The sequence below is a fragment of the Pelmatolapia mariae genome, linkage group LG13, assembly GCF_036321145.2.
Source record: "Pelmatolapia mariae isolate MD_Pm_ZW linkage group LG13, Pm_UMD_F_2, whole genome shotgun sequence".
Taxonomy (NCBI): Eukaryota; Metazoa; Chordata; class Actinopteri; order Cichliformes; family Cichlidae; genus Pelmatolapia; species Pelmatolapia mariae.
Window position 1 is genome coordinate 8,784,807 of NC_086238.1, and position 18,797 is coordinate 8,803,603.

At 39.1% G+C, this 18,797-nt stretch overlaps 1 protein-coding gene across 1 annotated transcript in view; it reads right to left on the minus strand.

The window, feature by feature from the left end:
- The window catches only part of pcsk2 (proprotein convertase subtilisin/kexin type 2), a 29,716-nt gene continuing 10,919 nt past the window's right edge, over nt 1–18,797 (minus strand). Inside the window, exons 6-12 of the mRNA XM_063491357.2 lie at nt 13,609–13,685; nt 12,572–12,660; nt 11,827–12,002; nt 8,622–8,837; nt 6,912–7,012; nt 5,324–5,551; nt 1–1,311 (exon numbers count right to left, since the gene is read on the minus strand). Coding sequence (XP_063347427.1) covers nt 822–1,311; nt 5,324–5,551; nt 6,912–7,012; nt 8,622–8,837; nt 11,827–12,002; nt 12,572–12,660; nt 13,609–13,685 — 1,377 coding nt within the window. The 3' untranslated portion in view covers nt 1–821. The remainder of the gene's footprint in view (nt 1,312–5,323; nt 5,552–6,911; nt 7,013–8,621; nt 8,838–11,826; nt 12,003–12,571; nt 12,661–13,608; nt 13,686–18,797) is intronic.

Genomic DNA, 18,797 nt, shown 5'->3' on the forward strand with positions numbered 1-18,797 from the left:
GTGTCTATAGTACCTAGGCAAGGAGCATTTTAGGGGGTTTATTCTGTTTATTGAACAGCACAATACAGAATGAAAGAAGCCTGGGAAAGATTGGACGATTTTGCTTGTTGATGTGTTTTACAGTAGGGTGACTGCTGTCCCACGGTGATCCTGCCTGTGCTCCAGTTTTAGTGGAGCACATGCAGCATCATGTAACCTGCCTTTGGCGATGTATTTCAAATCACTCAAGTGCTTTAATAAACAGCTGAATAGATTTATTATAGTCCATCAAAGATTATGAAATATGAACTGATGACTACAGGCTGCAAAATGAATTACACATTCTTTCCATGTTTATATAAACAGTGCATGTCACAAAAATATAAACAGAAAGAAATAGCACTGCTCTGTTTGCAAGATATTAAACTTTAAGTAGAATGGCACAGAAAATCATTTACAGTCACAAACTGTACAACATTTGGCAGAAGAGAGGTGTAGGGCAGTTAAAGCAAGAGCATGAAAGAGTGGCTTGCGTTTGCTTTATGTACAGTTCTTTAGAGTGTAAAAACCCAGGTGATATAGTTTGTTTTCTCTCTATAGAATAGATTATTGAAGGTTACACTTTTATCATGACTGGATTACAAGAAACATTCATCGAAGGGGCTAATTTTAACATCTGATAACAAAAAGCAGAGACAGGAGAGGAACGTAGGTAGACCAAAGGGAGGATAACAAGGGACTTAGGAGAACTTAAGAGATGCAGTGAAATTTTAGAGAAGGACAGAGCAAGACTGCAGAAGGAAGATAGGTGATAGGTGAGCTGGCAACATGCAGATGGGATTCTAGTTGTTTTTACTGAGCAAACTCTTCAGACTTCTCTCTACAGCCTCATCCAGCTCCTCTTCCAGCTCCTCCTTTTTGGACATGGCCAGTTTGGACTGATAATCACGTACTATCTGGTCTATATAAGGGGCACTTTGTGTTCCGTGCAGCATTAGAGTCCACTCCTTTAGGACCCCTCGCTGTGGCTCGTCACCCTGAAAGCCCACCTCAAGGACCCAGGTCCCACGGGGGTCCTCTCCCCAGGTATGCGTGGTCATGAAGGGCCACTTGTCAAAGCCCACCTTGGAGTCATCATCACGGGGCCTTCGGCTCAACAGTATGGATTTTGTGCCCATTGGTGAGGTCATGTTGATGTTGAGGTCACCACGGCGGCTGGCATTGACAGTGACTACAGCCTGAACATGCTCCAGGTAGCGGACAAAGTTGTCCTTTCCCTGACAGGCTTCAGTGGTTATGGCCAGTACCAGCTTGTTACCAGACTGGATTTTACTGGGGAAGAAGAATCAGATTGGAGAAATGAAAACTGCATGTTAGAGAAACATAGCAAAGTAACATAAGAGCTATAAAAGAGAATGATGAAACAAGACCATGTAGTATGTGTAGTAAGTATTAAATGGCATTGGACAATGGCACTGGGAATCCCTGAATGTAATCATGAGAGAACAGGTGAAAGAACCGTTACCTTTTACCTGCTCTTATTTTAATGTTCCAGTAAATACAGCGCCTGACCTATTTTTTCAATAGAACCAGCCAACCCTGACAAAAAAATGAAGCACCTTTTTTTCTTGTTCCCTCATTGCACAAAAGCATTCATGACTGTCATGTCTGATTAATTTACTCGCTACTTTTTTTGTTGCAGGGAGAATAATATGCTCTTTGGTCAACACTAAAAGACCACCTACTTGATATTCTAGGAGTAACCAGTTTGCAATGAGTCTAAAGCTTGTTTTCCAAAATTTAGAGCACAGATGTCATAATTTCTTCTTACTCAATAATTTCACAGGTGTTCCCTATTTGTTAAATTGACTGGTAGTTGCATAGCACCTTTTTACTACAAGTCTCACACAGTGCTTTTATTCTAATAGACGTCCATTATTGCATATGATCAAAATTTCTACTGATTTCTAGGCTCATCATGAGATTTGCTGTTTGCTATGATGGCTGGTTTCTCAAGTGTTGTCGCTTTTTGGTCGGTAAGATGTACTTTTATATCTCCCTGGGTGATGGGAAGAAAGAGTGGGAACACAGCAGGGTAGGGGTGGTGGCCAAAGGCTGTGAAGAGGCTTAATAACATTATTAGAGGCTAAGACCACATCTGAGCAGTGGGAAATGGGCCTGGTTTAGGGGGTGAAGAGAGGGAAGCAGAGAAGAAACACAGAAACTGAGTGAGAGAGAGAGATGTGTGGAACAGCATTCAGTTTGAAAAATGATTAATAGAGCGCTATGCAGAGCACAGTGAGGTGAGTGCAGTGGTGAGCTGATGAAGTAAATTGCTATTCCCAGAAAAACAGAACAGTTCGTAGTGCAGTACTGCACAACAAGTGCACCCTGTGATAAGAAATTTGACATAGCCAAATATAAGAGCTTTGTTTTTTCTCCATCAACATTTGAAGTGTTATATGTAAAAAGCCCGTACCTGTAAAGAAGAAACACTTGTTTAAAAACATGTAGTTAATGTCTGGATGTACTACAACAGCTTTTCTTGGCATCTTCATTTTTAAAAGCATTATTCTTGGGGAGTTAACTCATGATTTATTTTGTTTTATTACAGTGTGTGTATATGAACCTAAAAAGGGGATCTCGTGTGCAGCAGCTGCATTGTGCCTATCAGTTAACATGCAAGAGTAATTACAGCAGTCAGCCGTGGAGCAGGGACAGGGATGCCTCTGAAGGGTAGGACCAGTGGAGATTAAAAACAAACCTGCCACACAGCGTGGCACTGTGTGCCAGCTCCACTGATAATGAGAAGTTCTCCTCTAGCAAAGTAAGCTGCAGCGAGCCCGAGCAGCTATCAGATCAGTGCTGAGAGTGTGTTTGCTAGAATGGCGATGTTAGTGTTTATTGCTTTTCTCCGCTGATACAATATCATCAGAGGTGGGCTTGTTGTAATTATAGCTCTACCACAATAGAGGCAGCAAAAACCCTGCAGTGCTGCTTTGGAAACAGTGAACTGATGAAAAATATGGCACAGCCGGCAATATAGCTTTTAACACACCACTCAAAAGAAGAGAGAGGTTGCTTTTGGAGCTTCTTACCTATGAACATCACCCCACTACTCATTTTTCCCTGAGATATGCAAACTTTTTTCATGTCAGTGTAAAAAATAGGTTATTTTTTGTTTTGGGGTTTTGTTTTGTTTTTTCCACTGGAAGCTTAAATATCCAGATAATAATGACAGTGTAAAGTCACCAGCACTCTGTATAAGAGAGCAGGTTCTTTCCACCATTTGCATGTGTTCTCTCCAGGGATGCAATAAAAGCTGTACCATGCTTTTTTTTTTATCTGTCACTGAACTCAGGGGAGGGACACACAGACACACACACACGCAAGCACACAAAGGAACATTTTCACACCATGTTGTCGTGACTGAATCGTCTGTGAAGCTCTGATTAGAGACCGAAATAAGGTACTGTGGGTGTTGATGGTGGAAGAAAATACAAAGACGGACTGTATTCACTCAGCTTTTTATCTTCACCCACACACTGACACTTTCACAATACATGTTAAAGCATTACTTTAGGTCACACACATCTACACAAATGTACACCTCCGCCAGGATTGATGGCATTTCCAGGGAACTCCAAGCCTACTTGTGTTGCTCTAATTAGAGCAAATAAGAGGGATGGAGGAAACCACCAGGCATCACACACTCAAGCTCAAAGCCTTACGATATGACAGATGAATGGATAGCAGAACCCTTGTGACGGGTGCAGTGGTAGGGACAGGGGAATCAGAGGAAGAGGTGATGTGAGTGGATAAGAGAGGACGACAGAGATGGAGATTGGAAGCACAGTGAAGTAAAAGCAAGGCTGTAGATGGACAAAATACAGGGAGAGATAATGTACTGATGTAGCGAGGATAAGACGAGAGGGAGGACGCATTAACTACAGCTGCATCTGTGAAATATGAGGGCAGAGACTGAAGCTGCCAGAGCTCAAACTGATGTAGTTAACATTATTTCATGTGAGAAATGCATCATGCTTAGAATGATATAGTCATTTTAAAGTAATCCCATCCAAAAACTATATTGCCTCCTTCCCGCCAACTCCTGAGGTAGCCACAACTTGATTATGCACTCAGACATATGACTCATAAAGGTCACTAGTAACAGGCATGCAGTTTTAAGCATGTTACATATTCCCTTCTGCGCTTTAGTAATTCTGTAGCTAAAGATGTTCTCCAGACATTTTTTAGACATAGATTTGTTCTGAGTGCACACTGGGCAACAACAATAGTAATGGTAACATTAGCAAATTAAAGGAAAATCAACAAAATCTTAAAGGTCTCATGAAATCTCCTGGAGACAAGGACCAAAGCTGTTGTTTTAATGGTGGTGGTGTAGAACGTTACCTTAGACATCAGGTCGAAATCTCACTTAGGTTGTGATTTAGTTCACTGTGTACTTCACATTATTGCCTTACTCAAACATTCAGTGACTGCTTGTGACCTATAGTTTGGAGTATTGTCATCCTGGAAGAGACCACTCCCAGCAGAACAGAGGTGTTCCATCATAGGATAAATGTAATTATCATCCATAGCAACTTTGTATTGATTTGTAGGAAAGCTTTGCACATATGACACATCTGGACCCAAACCATGCCAGCAGTTCCCCTACCCCTCACCCTCACGGCTTTAGAGAACCACCATATCACCTTTCTCCGTAGGCGATTGCAGGCTTTTCCTTTCTTTTGTCCCCTATCTGTAGTTGTATTGACACAAAATCCTTCTGGTAAGTGCAGACTTCATGATGTGCACTCAGTCACCTCCCTTTAACAGATAAATTAGTCATCTGATAAACTGAGCGCATACGTCATTCTTCATGATGAAGGTCAAACATCCCAGGGAAGTAAAATTAGCAAAACTGTCGCTATCAATCAAAACAAGACAACACTAGACAAAATGCTGAAATCTATATGACCACTTTAGATGTTTGATTTAAGCTGAAATTTAGAAATGTAATTCAGTCGGTGCCTTGACTCCTCTGCCAGGGTATTCAGTGTTGACCTTTTAAATGTTCAAGACCAGCAGAGAGACTGAAGACCCAATCCAAACATTACAGCATCATGAAGTAGACACTCCCTTTGCAATGTTTTATTGAATTAGGCCATACTGGGATTACCCAGTAATTAGTTGAGTGTGTCTTTTGCACTCAGCAGGGTTTCCTTTTCAAACTTTTGGGGGGAAAAAAAGCAGTTTGAGATTGTGGACTATACAGCGTACATATGTAATATGCAGCATTTGGGGCACAAGAAAATGCAGAATAAGTAGAAATGTGACTCACCGGACTTCCTGAATGGATCCAGCTACACAGTGAAAACGCTCAGGCACAGTTTTCCATTCCTTTGCCATTTTCACCATGCCCCCAGCATCCAGCACGCCATAGCCAAAAAGGTGATTGAATTCGAGTCCCACGCCATTCCTTCGCCACTGGTGAACTTCGTCATGGAGCTGGTTTCTCTTAGAAGTTAGGACTGACAGGTGCTGCATGTCTCTCCATGTCAGGTTAGGGCTGTGATGGATTGACAGTCATGAGCGCACATATGACAAAGGCAAGGGGGAAAAAAAAGAGTGACAGAGAAGAGACAGCATTGTAGGTTAGCTGTGGTAGGGCTAACTAGAAAAACACGGAAAGCTTAGTTACAAGTGGTAAAAGCAAAAGAAAACAAATGTTACAATTGTAAACATTTCTGATTCGTGAGTTTGCTGAAATTAATTCAATTATCTAAAACATCATAGAGTCTATGCTTGGAGGCAGAAGGTTGCTTTTGTATGTGTCTCCCTCCATTATATTGGCTGTGTGTAGTGACAGCTTTGTTCTGGCTGACTCACTGACTCCTGCTGCTGCACGATTCAAGTGTGTTTGGGCAGTAAAAAGGCTTGTGGGTTATTTGCTGCCGGACAGGGTGAGCATCCGCTCCTCCCAACAGCAACATCATTATTGTGTGTGCAAAGCAAACACCATTTCTTTACTCAACTTCACTATCTGGTGTTAGTTAAAGGCAAGAGAATCTTGTCACCCTTTAACGTGAGAAATGAAGCATCTGAGAAAAGGAAACGTCTCCCCTCAAGGATTATAGAAGCTGTAATTCTCCAGGTTTCATAATAATGTGTGGGTGGGTTTGCTTAAGTGGTAAATGTTTTCAATTACTTTCTGATCCACAAGGATCCTTTTCTTTAGAACTAATGAAACTCATAAAGTGAATTCTATCTTGTAATGGAGTGTAAATGGCATGATTAACAGATTTAGTATGACACATCAAGGATGGAATCCGTAGATTGCAAAGATTAGCCTCCAGACAGAAATATTTTCAGCAAGCTAAGATAATAAGTGTTTTTTTTTTTTTTTTGCTATCATCTGGCATATATGGGAAAGTACTGAGACCTCTTAAAAGAAAATGAACTGAATTTCTTTTAGCCTTGCACTAAGGTATAAAGAGCATTGATCCAGGGTTATTTGTGCCATTGGTACAAACATACATTGAGTCTGTGCTCTGTGGGCGTTAGAGTGAGTGCAGTTTTTCCTTTTCACAGTTGTGATAAATAAGCAACTCTGTAAGAAGTGGAGAGATTATTTGTGCTCTCAAGGAGTTTAGATGCACACAGACAGAGGACGTTAAAGCCATTACTTCAGAAATACATAAAAGCTCGAGGTTGTACTTAAAAATAAAGAGTAACTCAGAAATAAATGGCATAAAAACAAACTGAAGATTGTCCAGATCTAATGGTTAAAATTATACCTTGTGATTATCACTTTCTCCAGCAGAGTGAAGTTGAATAAGGAAACCTAATTATGTTTTTATACAGGCAGTCTGTCTAAATCAATAATCGCAATTATTATAGCACTTTGAAAGGGCCAGTAGAGTACATACTTAGCCTCAAGAGCCAGAGCAAAGACACCAGCTGCCTCTGGCGCTGCTGCTGAGGTTCCCGAGTGACGCAGTGTGCAGTTCCCATACAGATCTGTAGTAGCCTAAAATAATCACAAAAAGGCAACTTTATACGTAGAAGATCAACATTTTTTATCGTTTAAATTTGTTTTTAGAAGGCACTCTTCAAGTACAAGTGAAAAAAAAATAATATATCAAAGTAATTTTAATCTTTATTTTGTGTAGTTGATTTTGCCGTTGTTGCAAATATGCAAAAAGATGTAATGTTATAATCAAAATTTCACTTTAATAAGTCAGTAATGTGTTATAATAATTGTTGTATTAAATCAGATAACTCAATATGCATAAAGAAAATCCAATATTTCTTCATATGTGGTACACAATTTCATTAAAGGACTTAGTGAAATACAAATAAATGTTGTGGACAGGGGGAACAAGGACAAAAAAATTGTATGAAATAACAGTGATTTTGTCTGAAATAGACACAGTTGTGTAGTGGAAATCAGTGCATGTGCTTAGCAAGACGTCTGAAAGCCACAACTCCAGACCTGTTACTGAGCCATTATGAAATTTAAAAAGCTCAAATCAAACGTTAGGCCAAAAATGGGAAAAATTACCACGGCTGGTCTCCTCGGTTCCCGCTTACAGAGTGACACATGATGCAAGCCAGTGGCAAACATGCTGTTGTCCTATTTTAAACCATATTGCTGGCATCGAATTAAAAACAAGCACAAATTTTAAAAGAATATATACATTCATGTATTCAATTTTTTGCACTTGACATGTTGTATTTATACAACATATTTGCAATGAAATCCTTTTAACATGTTTTCATTGTCTTTGCATATATCATCAATATGTTAGTGAGAGTGCACAAGATACAAAACAACCTTTTTATTATGTTTCTGAACAAATATAAAAAGAGATAGAGAGATGTGCATGACCAGGGTGCTTTGGCTGAACTGCTGTGCACACACATTGAGAAAATGTATGTTTATGTTTATCCATTTTAATTTGTGCTTAATTAGAAATGATAACAGACTGACATTAATTAGAGGGGAAACCCTTGGGAAGATCCATGACTTTGTCAACAGCCAAAGGTGATTTGCATAATCGCTTATGCTACCTTTGCATGCTTCATTCACAAGCATGTTATATAGGATGTTGATCAATTTATGTGCATACGAAGACAGAAGAGCAATTATTATTATATATTATTATCCTGGGATTATCCTAAAACAACCCAAGAAGGTCATGTATTTGTTCTTCACGTAAATGTGCAGATAGCCTTGAGCCAGCTGTACTTACACACACTCACACAAACACACAGACATCCACTATGCAATTAAATGCTGGGCTGTACGTCACAATGAGGAGCAATTCTTCCATCAGAAACTCTATTTTCCAGAACCAACCCACAATTACTGACAGCTTCATAAGTTACATTCATAGTATCTTCTGACTGCAGGGTGAATTGAAAAGCTATTTACAGTTCCATCTATGAATCAGAAGAGCCATCGTTTAAAGGCATTTAACATCACAAACAAGCCTTGAGTCATCTTTGAATGCTAAAAGATCAGGGACCCTGAACTATCAAAGCATTTGATAGACATTACGGCAAACATTTGAGGTTGTTTCTGCTTTCAGAACTGTGTTGCACATTGAGATAAAATAAAACACAAGCACACTCACCACTCCAGCCTCTGGGTTCCTCTTCCGTCCATTACTGAATGTAGATGCCAGTGTGGATGAGCAGCTCTCATCATACAGAGCAGTGCGCCCATCGTTGATGGCAGAGTTGATGGAGATTGTCCACATACTTGAGGCATAACCATCGCAGTTACAGTCATCATAGCTACCACCATCTCCTGAGGCCCAGACATAGATGCTGCCTTTCCCTCCGCGCCCCTAAAACAACATCATCATCATGATCCCAGTAAAATGAAAGTGTGTCACAGTTCTTCTCTTTTTCGCTGGAATTCATTTGGGCGAAATGAAAATTGCAAATTTGAGAGTTTATGATGCACATCAATGTGTGATACTTTGCTTAGAACTTTAAATCATTCAATAACAGGACTCCTGTGTATATTTCTCAATTACTCACTGACAACAAGCCAGTCAGACCTCACTTGTCACAGGTGGTGGTTTCCTATTTGGAATCATTTCTTTTAGTCACTTCGGGCGTGCTCTTCAGAAGAAACTGCTTAATCACCCACTGCCCACTGAAAGCTGGCAAAACTGTGCTGTCTTTTGGGAGGTGGGTTTTTTTTTATTTGTTTAATTACTTGTCTTCTTTATTATTTCATGAAGTAGAAAGAAGGATCTGGGGAAAACTGGCAGGGAGTAAATGAACAATCTTACATTATTAAAGGATCGACACAGAGGATAGCGTTTAAGCAAAACACATTAACTCCACTGGCCCACACTGTCCAGCCCACTGGTATTAAAATAAATTGCTTTCTAGAGCTAAATAAATTTTATTGTGATATTCTGTGCCTGTAAGCATGCAAAGCAGATCTCATTAGAAGGTCGTAATATTAAAAAAAGAAACAATGTTATTGATGAAAAATTTTGTGATCGCACAAATGATAGCAACAAGAAAAAAGAAAGCACTCAAAAGAATTCAGTGAAATTTCTATTCTGTACCGGAACTGGCAACTCACACAGGCACACTAGCCTGTTTTGTCCTGTCTCTTAGTTTTCCATTACAGCATGTAAATTGGCATTGCTACAGTCAAGGAAGGTAAAATCACAGCATTTTTTTGTCTTTTTTTCTACACCTCATTCTGCAAATTCAAACACAGTAAAATGACATCTTTGTTACCGATAGAGTGCCTTGAAACATGAAACAACTGACTGTGGCTCCACGCAGAGAGCATCCTCCTCACCAAATGCTGCACCTGTTCTACAAAAGGCCGACCATTTCCCCACAGAACAAAGGATCAAGTGGAGGAGGAGTGCCATGGCCTACCTTTCATGATGCTTATTTATCTCTTTTTATTTGAAATGCAAAAAGAGGTTTGAGTATTGTTGAGCACACCTATGTGCTTTAGGCCTTCTGCAATCTGTCTCCTGCACTATCCAAACAAAGTGCTTTCATTTGGAACAGCACCCAGCGTATTTAATTCCATTAAGGCCGTGCTGCCTTATTCAGCTGTTAATATGAAATAATGTGCTTCTTAATTTTGAATGTTTCCCTTTGTACACAATGCACATCATGTTCGGCCTACACAATAGCTTACATAAGTGATCATTAGAATCTAAGTGGCAGATCGCAGAGTGGATGCTTGATTAGTTGTGTTTACATGATCAGACATTACAGTGAGCTTTGCTCCCGCTCACCTACCCTGCCTACGACAGGGTCGTTTCAGACCAACCCACACCTGGCTGCATGTTGATTAATCAGGCAAGCAACTAGCAGTAGCACTATTAGCATGATGACTGTGTGAGTGTTTGTGTGTGTGTTTGGTCCAGACATTGCTGATGTTGTCTGGCCCTAAATCTGTTTGCACACTTGTAGTGATGTGTTGAAAAATTATTTATTTTCAAGGTCGGAGTAATGGTTAGTAACAGATTTTAGGTTAGAGTAAGTCTCTAGGAAGTGAATATGGAGTGTGTTCATGCATGCTCAGTCTTCCAGTGAGGAAATCCCAGAAAGGTGATTATGTTTAACTGGAAAAAGGCATCCTGGACAGGGAGGAATGCTGGTTTGAGTCAAGGAGGCTATTTACAAGGGAAGACCATCCCTTTAGGGGGCCGAAGGGTTCATCTTTCACCATCTTCCAATGCTTTGATTGCAGCCATTCCCCAACTTTCTGTGAATGGTACTCATGGCCACTGATCAATGGTCATTGACAGTTTGTATATTAATAATCAGGAAACTGACCACACGGCCCATTGTTAGTCAGTGGTCTTAGTTTCGGTCACTATGCAAATGTAATGTTCATAAGGGTTGGAGATATCTGCAGTCAGCTGAGACTGAAGAAGTCAGTTGGATGAGTGAAAAAATCTACACTGATGTACACTGGCTGTAGATCAGCATCAGTGTACTGTAGAGCGCATGGTACCCTGAAGGTATCACCTTTTCATCTTTGCGTTAGTATAGCAGTTACTTGTGCCTCACCGTCCCCAAAGAGTAATTTGGCTCATGAGCATCACTCAAGCAAAACATGACAAAGAGTGTGAGGCCTCTATGAGTCTGCATTGTAATCTACATGCTTTAAGCTTTGCTAAAATGCTCACAAGTACAATGCTGTCATATTAAAGTTGAGCGATAGATTGTCCACATACAGTTGCACTTATTTAACTACATTTGCCTACATTTGATAACTGGCACAAAACACAAAGTATATTTGAGGGTAATTGGGATTGTTACGTACATGCAAATGCTTTGACTTTAACTAAAACTAGATTAAAAACTAAAGCTAAACATTTTAATTAATGGAAATAAAATAAATATTAGACTTAAAAACTAACAGAAATAAGTGCACTTACAAATCTGAGATAAAACAAAAACAAATGATACAGCATTTTGTTGAACAAGGCCTTGGTTCCTGTGTATTGAGTCTTTAGACTACCTACATGATAGTGAGTCAAATAAAGGTAATTAAATATATTTGTATTCTAATGTCTCTTATGAACATGTAAAACATAAGCACCTGACAAATTACAACCCATTTACAATTTTGAACAGGTGACTTTACTCAATTTCTCAAAACCCTGCAGCTGGTGTAATAAAAGACCTTGTGTACGTGTTAGTGCCACTTCAAGGGTGACTAAAACCTTCACAAGGGGCGGCACTGAAAAATGAAGATTTCTTTCAAGAGATTTAAAGATACACCAATAAATTTCCATCACAGGTTAAAGCTCACAGCACAAGGTAAAGGTGCACCTTTACCTTGTTCACGCCGTCTGCCATAGCCTGCAATGTGAGCTCTCTGGGTCCATCCACTGTCTTGCCATCATCAGTTGGTCCCCAGCTAGCACTGTAGATGTCAATAATCTGGGGCATGTGACTGATGGATGATGCCTCAATGATGTCAGTCATAAATGGCTGGTCCAGCATTCTGATACCTGAAAGAGTAAAAGTCTGACTCGAGTTTTTTGGTACAAACGGATGCCATCAAGTTGATACCAAAAAGTAAGTATAAGTTACTAATTTACTTGCTAATTAAAGAAAGCATAGGTTTTGCATATCCATAGTGTGCAAAAAGTATGATGCATTCATGCATGTAAACCCTAAACAATGTTTAAAGCAAATCTTTATGTTAGCTTTGTAGCAGAACATAAATCAAGCCGTCAGTACTGATTTTCTTATTTCTAATTTGTTACTCAAAAAGCGAAACAAAAATAATAAAAATCAAAATGAAACACAAAATGGACTCTTGTCCTGTTTTTCTGTTGAATCTAAATCTTCCTATTTCTGTGAGTAGAGAAATACCATTTTAACATGTTTCAGCAATGTAACTCTACTCTTCCATAGTGCCCTACAGTATATTTTATAGGAGAAGCATTTAGTATCTCCCTTGCTGAATCACCCTCCCAGCTTTCACCACATCACCATCATCGGGCCTGATGTTTAACATTGCTGTCCCCTCATTGTTATTCCTCTGTTGAAACTGCAAGCTTATTATAACACACACCTGCCACCTTGGAGTTGTAGGCGACTCCCACACCACAGATGTTGTTGTTGGCTGCCGCAGAAACCTCTCCAGCACATCTTGTGCCGTGACTGGTGACAGCGGAAAGCAAAGAAAGCGCTTAAAATGATTTGCATTTATTTACATACATTTGAAAATGATATATTGTGGTTTAGGTCTGAGCTAAGCATTCACACATTCATTGTACCCCTTGTCATTGTTGCCTTTGTGTGTGTCTTGAATGAGGATATTGATAACAGCATGGGTAGATTTAGCCATAAATCTATTATAATTAACAGAATGGCTCTGCTTGAGGAAAAGCAACATTTCCATTCATTTTCAGAGCATTTATATGAGTCTGAGTACGACTGCACACATCAGCATTTTGTGTTCGTCATGTGATGCGTGTCTATGTCTCCATCCCGTTACTCCCCACAGGGACACTGCAGTCAACCCTTCTTTCCCAGCATGCTTTGCTACAGACAGGCAGCTATTTATAACAACCAGCCGATTAACCAGCAAGTATTGCTCGACAGTCAGCAACTGCTTCAGTACCAGACCCAAATACCCGCTTCTCTATGTAACAGACACTTGCACATATGTAGATATAGCTGAGCAGATGGAGGTACAGAAGGAGAGATAGAGAAAGAATATAGTTCCCTTTGCTCCTTTGCTCCATATGTGTTGTAGTGGAAGTGGATCCCCTGGTGTGATTGGGAGATGGGAGGCAGATAAGACGTTATCAGACAGAAGGTCACCACCATGAACACTTGTCCCTGAGAGGAGACTAGACTTGTGGTTGTCCTCCTTTATCCACCTTATCTCCTCCAAGTGAGAAGCTAAAAATAGCCATTGTGTTTTCTATTCTCTTGTGTTGGACAACAGCTCTGTTTATACCACACCATTATGTCTTAATGGAACTATGTGGAGAGAAAATCAATAGAAGAGAGCTGCCAGACTCTAGGGAGAGCACACACGTGCACACAAGAACACACTGAGTATGTGTATATAGAAATAGGCAATGTCTGGGAGAGCTTTACCTGTTAAACCAGTCATCTGTGTAGCGCGGAAATGGGAACGGGTCATTGCTGCTGAAGTCGTAGCTGGCTTCGGCATTCTGAAAGGACCGAATGGATGCATTTACGAAAACAACATAGAGACAGAAAAACAGCAGGAGAGACGACAGGGAAGAGCATTTCACAGTCAAGTGCTGACCTTATCACAGTCTGTTCTGTCATCCTTATGCACCGGTCAGAGGTGATTTTGAATTCTAAGCTTGCTAGTGTGGAAGTTAATCAGGTAAATCTAGCCACCCAACCTGCAGCTCAGGGAAAATCTAGGCATTTTTAAAAATGTTTTCATTTACTTTTTTTTGCCAAAACTACAGCATGAAGCAGCAGTGAAGACAGGATACATCTAGTTTGATATTGTTTTTGTTAAAAAAAAACAAAAACAATTTCTTTGCACATTTCTTTATATGTTGCATGGAAAATGGAAAATAGGTGAAGCAGTCTTTTGAAGCATGTGCAATCATACATGAAAACAGAATATATAAGACAATAGTCATTATTTGGTCTGACCACCTTTATTTACACACCCTGAACTCTCTTAGGTTTTCTGGGAATTCTTTAAAGTAGTCTTCAGGAATAACTCTCTGAGTTTCTTGAAGGACATTCAAAGCTTTTCTTTTTGTGTTGGCTGAGTTTTCCTCCATTGTGTGTCAAGATGATCACACTGCTACAATAATGCTGAGGTCCAGGCTCTGGGGAGGGAGGCCAGTCCATGAATGATAGTGTCCATTATGTGTTTTTCTATCATTTATGCTTTCATGTTTGACCTCATTGTCATGCTGAACAATGCAGTCATTGCCAATAAGAGTATTTCCAGACATGGTACAGCATGGTGTGTTGGACCAAAATACTTTTCCGTGATCATAATTTCAACAATTGTGAAAAGATCTCCAACACCAGTGCCTGAAATGCCACCTTAAACTATACCAGACCCACCACTGTGTTTCACAGATGACTTAAACACTCACTGTTTTACCTGACCTCTTTCATACATACTGATATTTGAATCATAGATTTATAATTCAGTTCATACCTGCCAGTTCTTGTGTAATTTGGCATACCTCAACCTGTTTCCCTACCTGAAGAATGACTCCGTCCTTGACAGCCACACTTTTATTGAGATCATTTCTGTTAAGACTTCAGAAAAAAGTCGATGAATCAACTGAAATGACAGATGCATCTCTCAGGTCTTCTGGCAGGTCTTTTGCTTGTTTTCCTATTTTTGAGTACATGACTTTCAAATACTGTTCAACTGTAGTGGTTTTTTAAGCCTAGTACTTCCTCTTTTGTCCTCCGCTTGTCCAGTTTCTTCAATTTTTCTTAAGGACACACTGTACACTATGCCAAGACTTGCCTAGGTTTTCATTTAATAGCAATTTTTTTTTCACCTTACTGAAAAAAATATATTTCATGCAAGTCAAACTGTGTTATCTTTCACATTTTTCACAGATTCAGCTAAGAAAATTGGAACAAATTGGTTCTTTGCCAAGTTGTCACCATAGAACAAATGTTATCTAGACAATACTGATTCATCCCTTAAGATATATGCCTTTTTATGTTTGAAAGATTGATAGATCAGTGCTAAGTGGCTAAAACAAATAAACCATAAAAAAAAAAAAACAATTCCTCTGAAATTTGGCAGGTAAAAGGATAAGACTCAGTGAAGAAGCAGTCAATGTCCAAAGAAAAACATTGAAAGACCTTTAGAAAGCCTGGAGAATTGTTGGCCTAGATCACTTTAAAAAGTCTGGCCTGGTTCTTTGGAAGCAAAATATAAAGAAATGAGTGGCGGCTCGAGACTTTTGCACAATACCTTAGAGCAGCATAGAAAAGCTTACATCAGCATTGAACATTATTGTCTAACCTTCATAAAGACATAATTTATTGTAGTGCAGAATTGTATTTGAATGTATTAGATTTAGCTAGCTCTTCCTAATAAACTTACAGTATGGTTTATACATTAATACTCATTTGAACACCTTCATGCAACACTTAACTACCAATATTTAATCTGCGGCAATACTAAAGTAATGTGTGGTCACAGTGGGGATTTCAAACTGAGAAAGTAATGGCCAAATCACTGCCAACATTTAATTCCACATGGCCAAAAGTAATATGATCAGAGCAAACAGCAACGGAAAAGCAAGAGAAAGAAAATGCAGGAGACAGACACACATCCGCTGGACAGATAGTAACCCAGTCAACAGAATTATCAGAATAACCATGTCTGGAAGATATACACACACAGTAAGACATCCTCGGGTAAACACTACACTTGTTCTTACTTTAATACAAAATGACCTATTGACCTATTGCAGCAGGTGAAGTCTCTCCTTTACTTGTCACTCTTGTCACTTGGAGTGCATCCTGTTTTGAGCTGTGTATTTAGTCCCTATAACATGCCGCTTTGTGTGGTCACAGAGAAGCCACAGCACTGTTCATTAGCTACAGACCCAAATACATCAGATCATTCTTGGAGGCTGTTTCCATGCTGCAGATTGTGAGCTGTGTAGGCTGGCATTTGGAGGAGATGACTCAGTCAGCAACAATGGAAGAAGAAAAACGACAATGGCTTAGTGACCCAATGGAGAAACACTGTAATTATCACAATGTGGAGCAGACAACTAGAGGACAGTACAAATACTTAGAGCCACTAGGGTTACGTGATGGAGATCACTTCATAACTATGTAATTGTTTAAAGAGAAGGGGTAATAAACAGAAAGGTGAAAGTTACCGAAAGTATTTGTGACATTTGGTTTCCTCTTTTCCTGCTCTAAGTAGGTATGATGCCACACAAAAATTACATATAACATATTGCTCAACAAAAGCAAAGTTAAAAATCTAAAGCTTTGTCTTTAAATGTTAATACTCAGAGCAGAAATATTTGAAACTAGAACATGCCATTCCCTAATAGATTTTGAGTCCACGTCAGAAGCAGGAGTGTGTCCTTGTTCTCTTTTATTAAATGAAGTGAAAAGTCCTGAGCCCTAGTAATAAATGACACCAGGCCTGTCGATGAATCACTTTCTGTGCTTCTCAAGCTCTTCTTCTGCTATTAATCAGGCTCTACTCTTTCTCTGCTGTCCTGTGCACAGCAACAGTCGGAATAATGGATTCTGCCGAGCCTCAGCCTCGTCACCTTTCCCCAGCAACCACTAGCTGTTCACTGTCACATGAGCTTATGGTACTTAAGTGAACAATGAAGCAAACTTGTCATCCATCCATGCTCACGTGGTAGTGAGGCAAGTATTTTTTTTTCTAGAGTCAGCTATAGTAACAATTAGATCACACGAGTTAACAGCTCTTTCGCTCAATTGACAGCTGCAAAGCAAGGTTGTGCAACTGTACAACTTTGCAGCCTCACTTCGTTTGCTCCATATTTATGTCAGCTTTTTGGCTCATAGGGCCAAAAGGAGAAGATGTATCTGGACAGGACTCTTGCCACATTTACAATAAGCCTTTTTAAGATATCCTGTCAAAAAGATATTTCACCTTTAAATTTGACTATAGCTTTTTTTAAACATTACTTTTAACTTTTTAACCTGAAGTGGTAAAAGTACTGAAAATACAGAAAACATTTAAGAAGAGCTTAAAGATTTTAATCTAACCCTCTCCTTATTTTACAAATCTTGTTGTTTTGTCCGGCCCAACATGGGAATGACTGGACCAAGTCAGTGTAATACGACATATTAGTGGGACCCCTGAGAAATTGCTCTAAGTAGTTAAAATTTGTTTTATTTCCTGAGGTATGTTGGTGATGAAGGGGAAAACTCAGACAAAACGTCCTTATGTATCTCTCCCAGAACCATTTATCATGTTATCAGGACAGATTTCAACAGGCCACTAGTGCTGATAAGCAAATTTATAATGTAGGAAAGTTAATGCATGATTTCTTGGAAGCCCTTGGCAAAACACTTTAACTATAGTACAAGGTCCCAACCAATTTCAGAGAGTTTACACCGCCTATTCTCAGTTTTAGTGGACATAATCTTAGGCCACATAATTCTTTTTAAAATCTTTAAAAAAAAGTCATTATGAAGACATCTCTCCATTAAAGAAAACAACATGACATTCCTCAGAAAGGACCTAAAACTCAATATTACAACCTTTTACAAAGTTCAATTTAAAAGAGAAAAGAAAAATGTTATATTCTGATCAACTGTCATTTAGAAATCCTCTAAAGCCAATAACAAATAACACCATTGATCAAGTTGCATGCACTTGTCTCAGAACTATGCCCCCTATAAATAAGCAGTCTCTTTCTTGTGCCATATCGCTCATGCAACTTTTGACTAAAAAAAAAAAATTGTTCTGATAACCATACACACCAATCTGTAGTGGTCATTGAAGTCAGCCAGTAATTAAATTTTCATTTAATAAAAATCTATAATATGTCCATAAATCATCACAGTTTGAAATCCCCTCACATTTCAACCCTTATGTCTCAAAATACTATTAGTGTCTTAATCTGTTTACAGTCTTTTGCAGATTTCAACCTTTTTGGTGCTAAGGTCACACCCCTAGGGACACCATAATAATTGTAAATAATTTAATTATCCTTAAACTAGGCTTATGACATGACATATAACAGCCATTTAACGTTCTTAATGTTATCAAACACAAAAGTTAGAGATCTCATACATGGCAGTTTGCATATCTGATGATTTAGCGATACATGAAAACATTTGCAAGAGTGTACACACAAGAGTGTTTGTGTGCCGTTTGATTAGAAGTAGCAAAAGCTAAAGAAACGCATCCGTGCCCATGTAAGTAACAAACTAAATTAACAAGCGGCATCACTGTGGTATTTTAAAATGCCATCTCATCGGCCTGAAACACACTGGCTTCTTCAAAATGCCTTGGTTGTTTCATGGCACGCCACTCATTCAACACGCAGTGCAGCAGATTACTTAACATTACAGAGAAATAATTTACAGGTGGATACAAGTGCCAAAATCAGTATTTATACTCTTATGATTACTTTCTCGAGAAAGCCCATTAGCCATTTGAAAACCAAGATGGTGGCCATTTTCAGTATAAAGAATCTAAAAGATTCTAAAATGATCTTACAACCACAGACTTTCAATAATATAGAAGTTGATTTTAGAAGTCAGAGTCATTAGTTATTTAGACTTTTGAACCCCAGGTATCTCCTGAG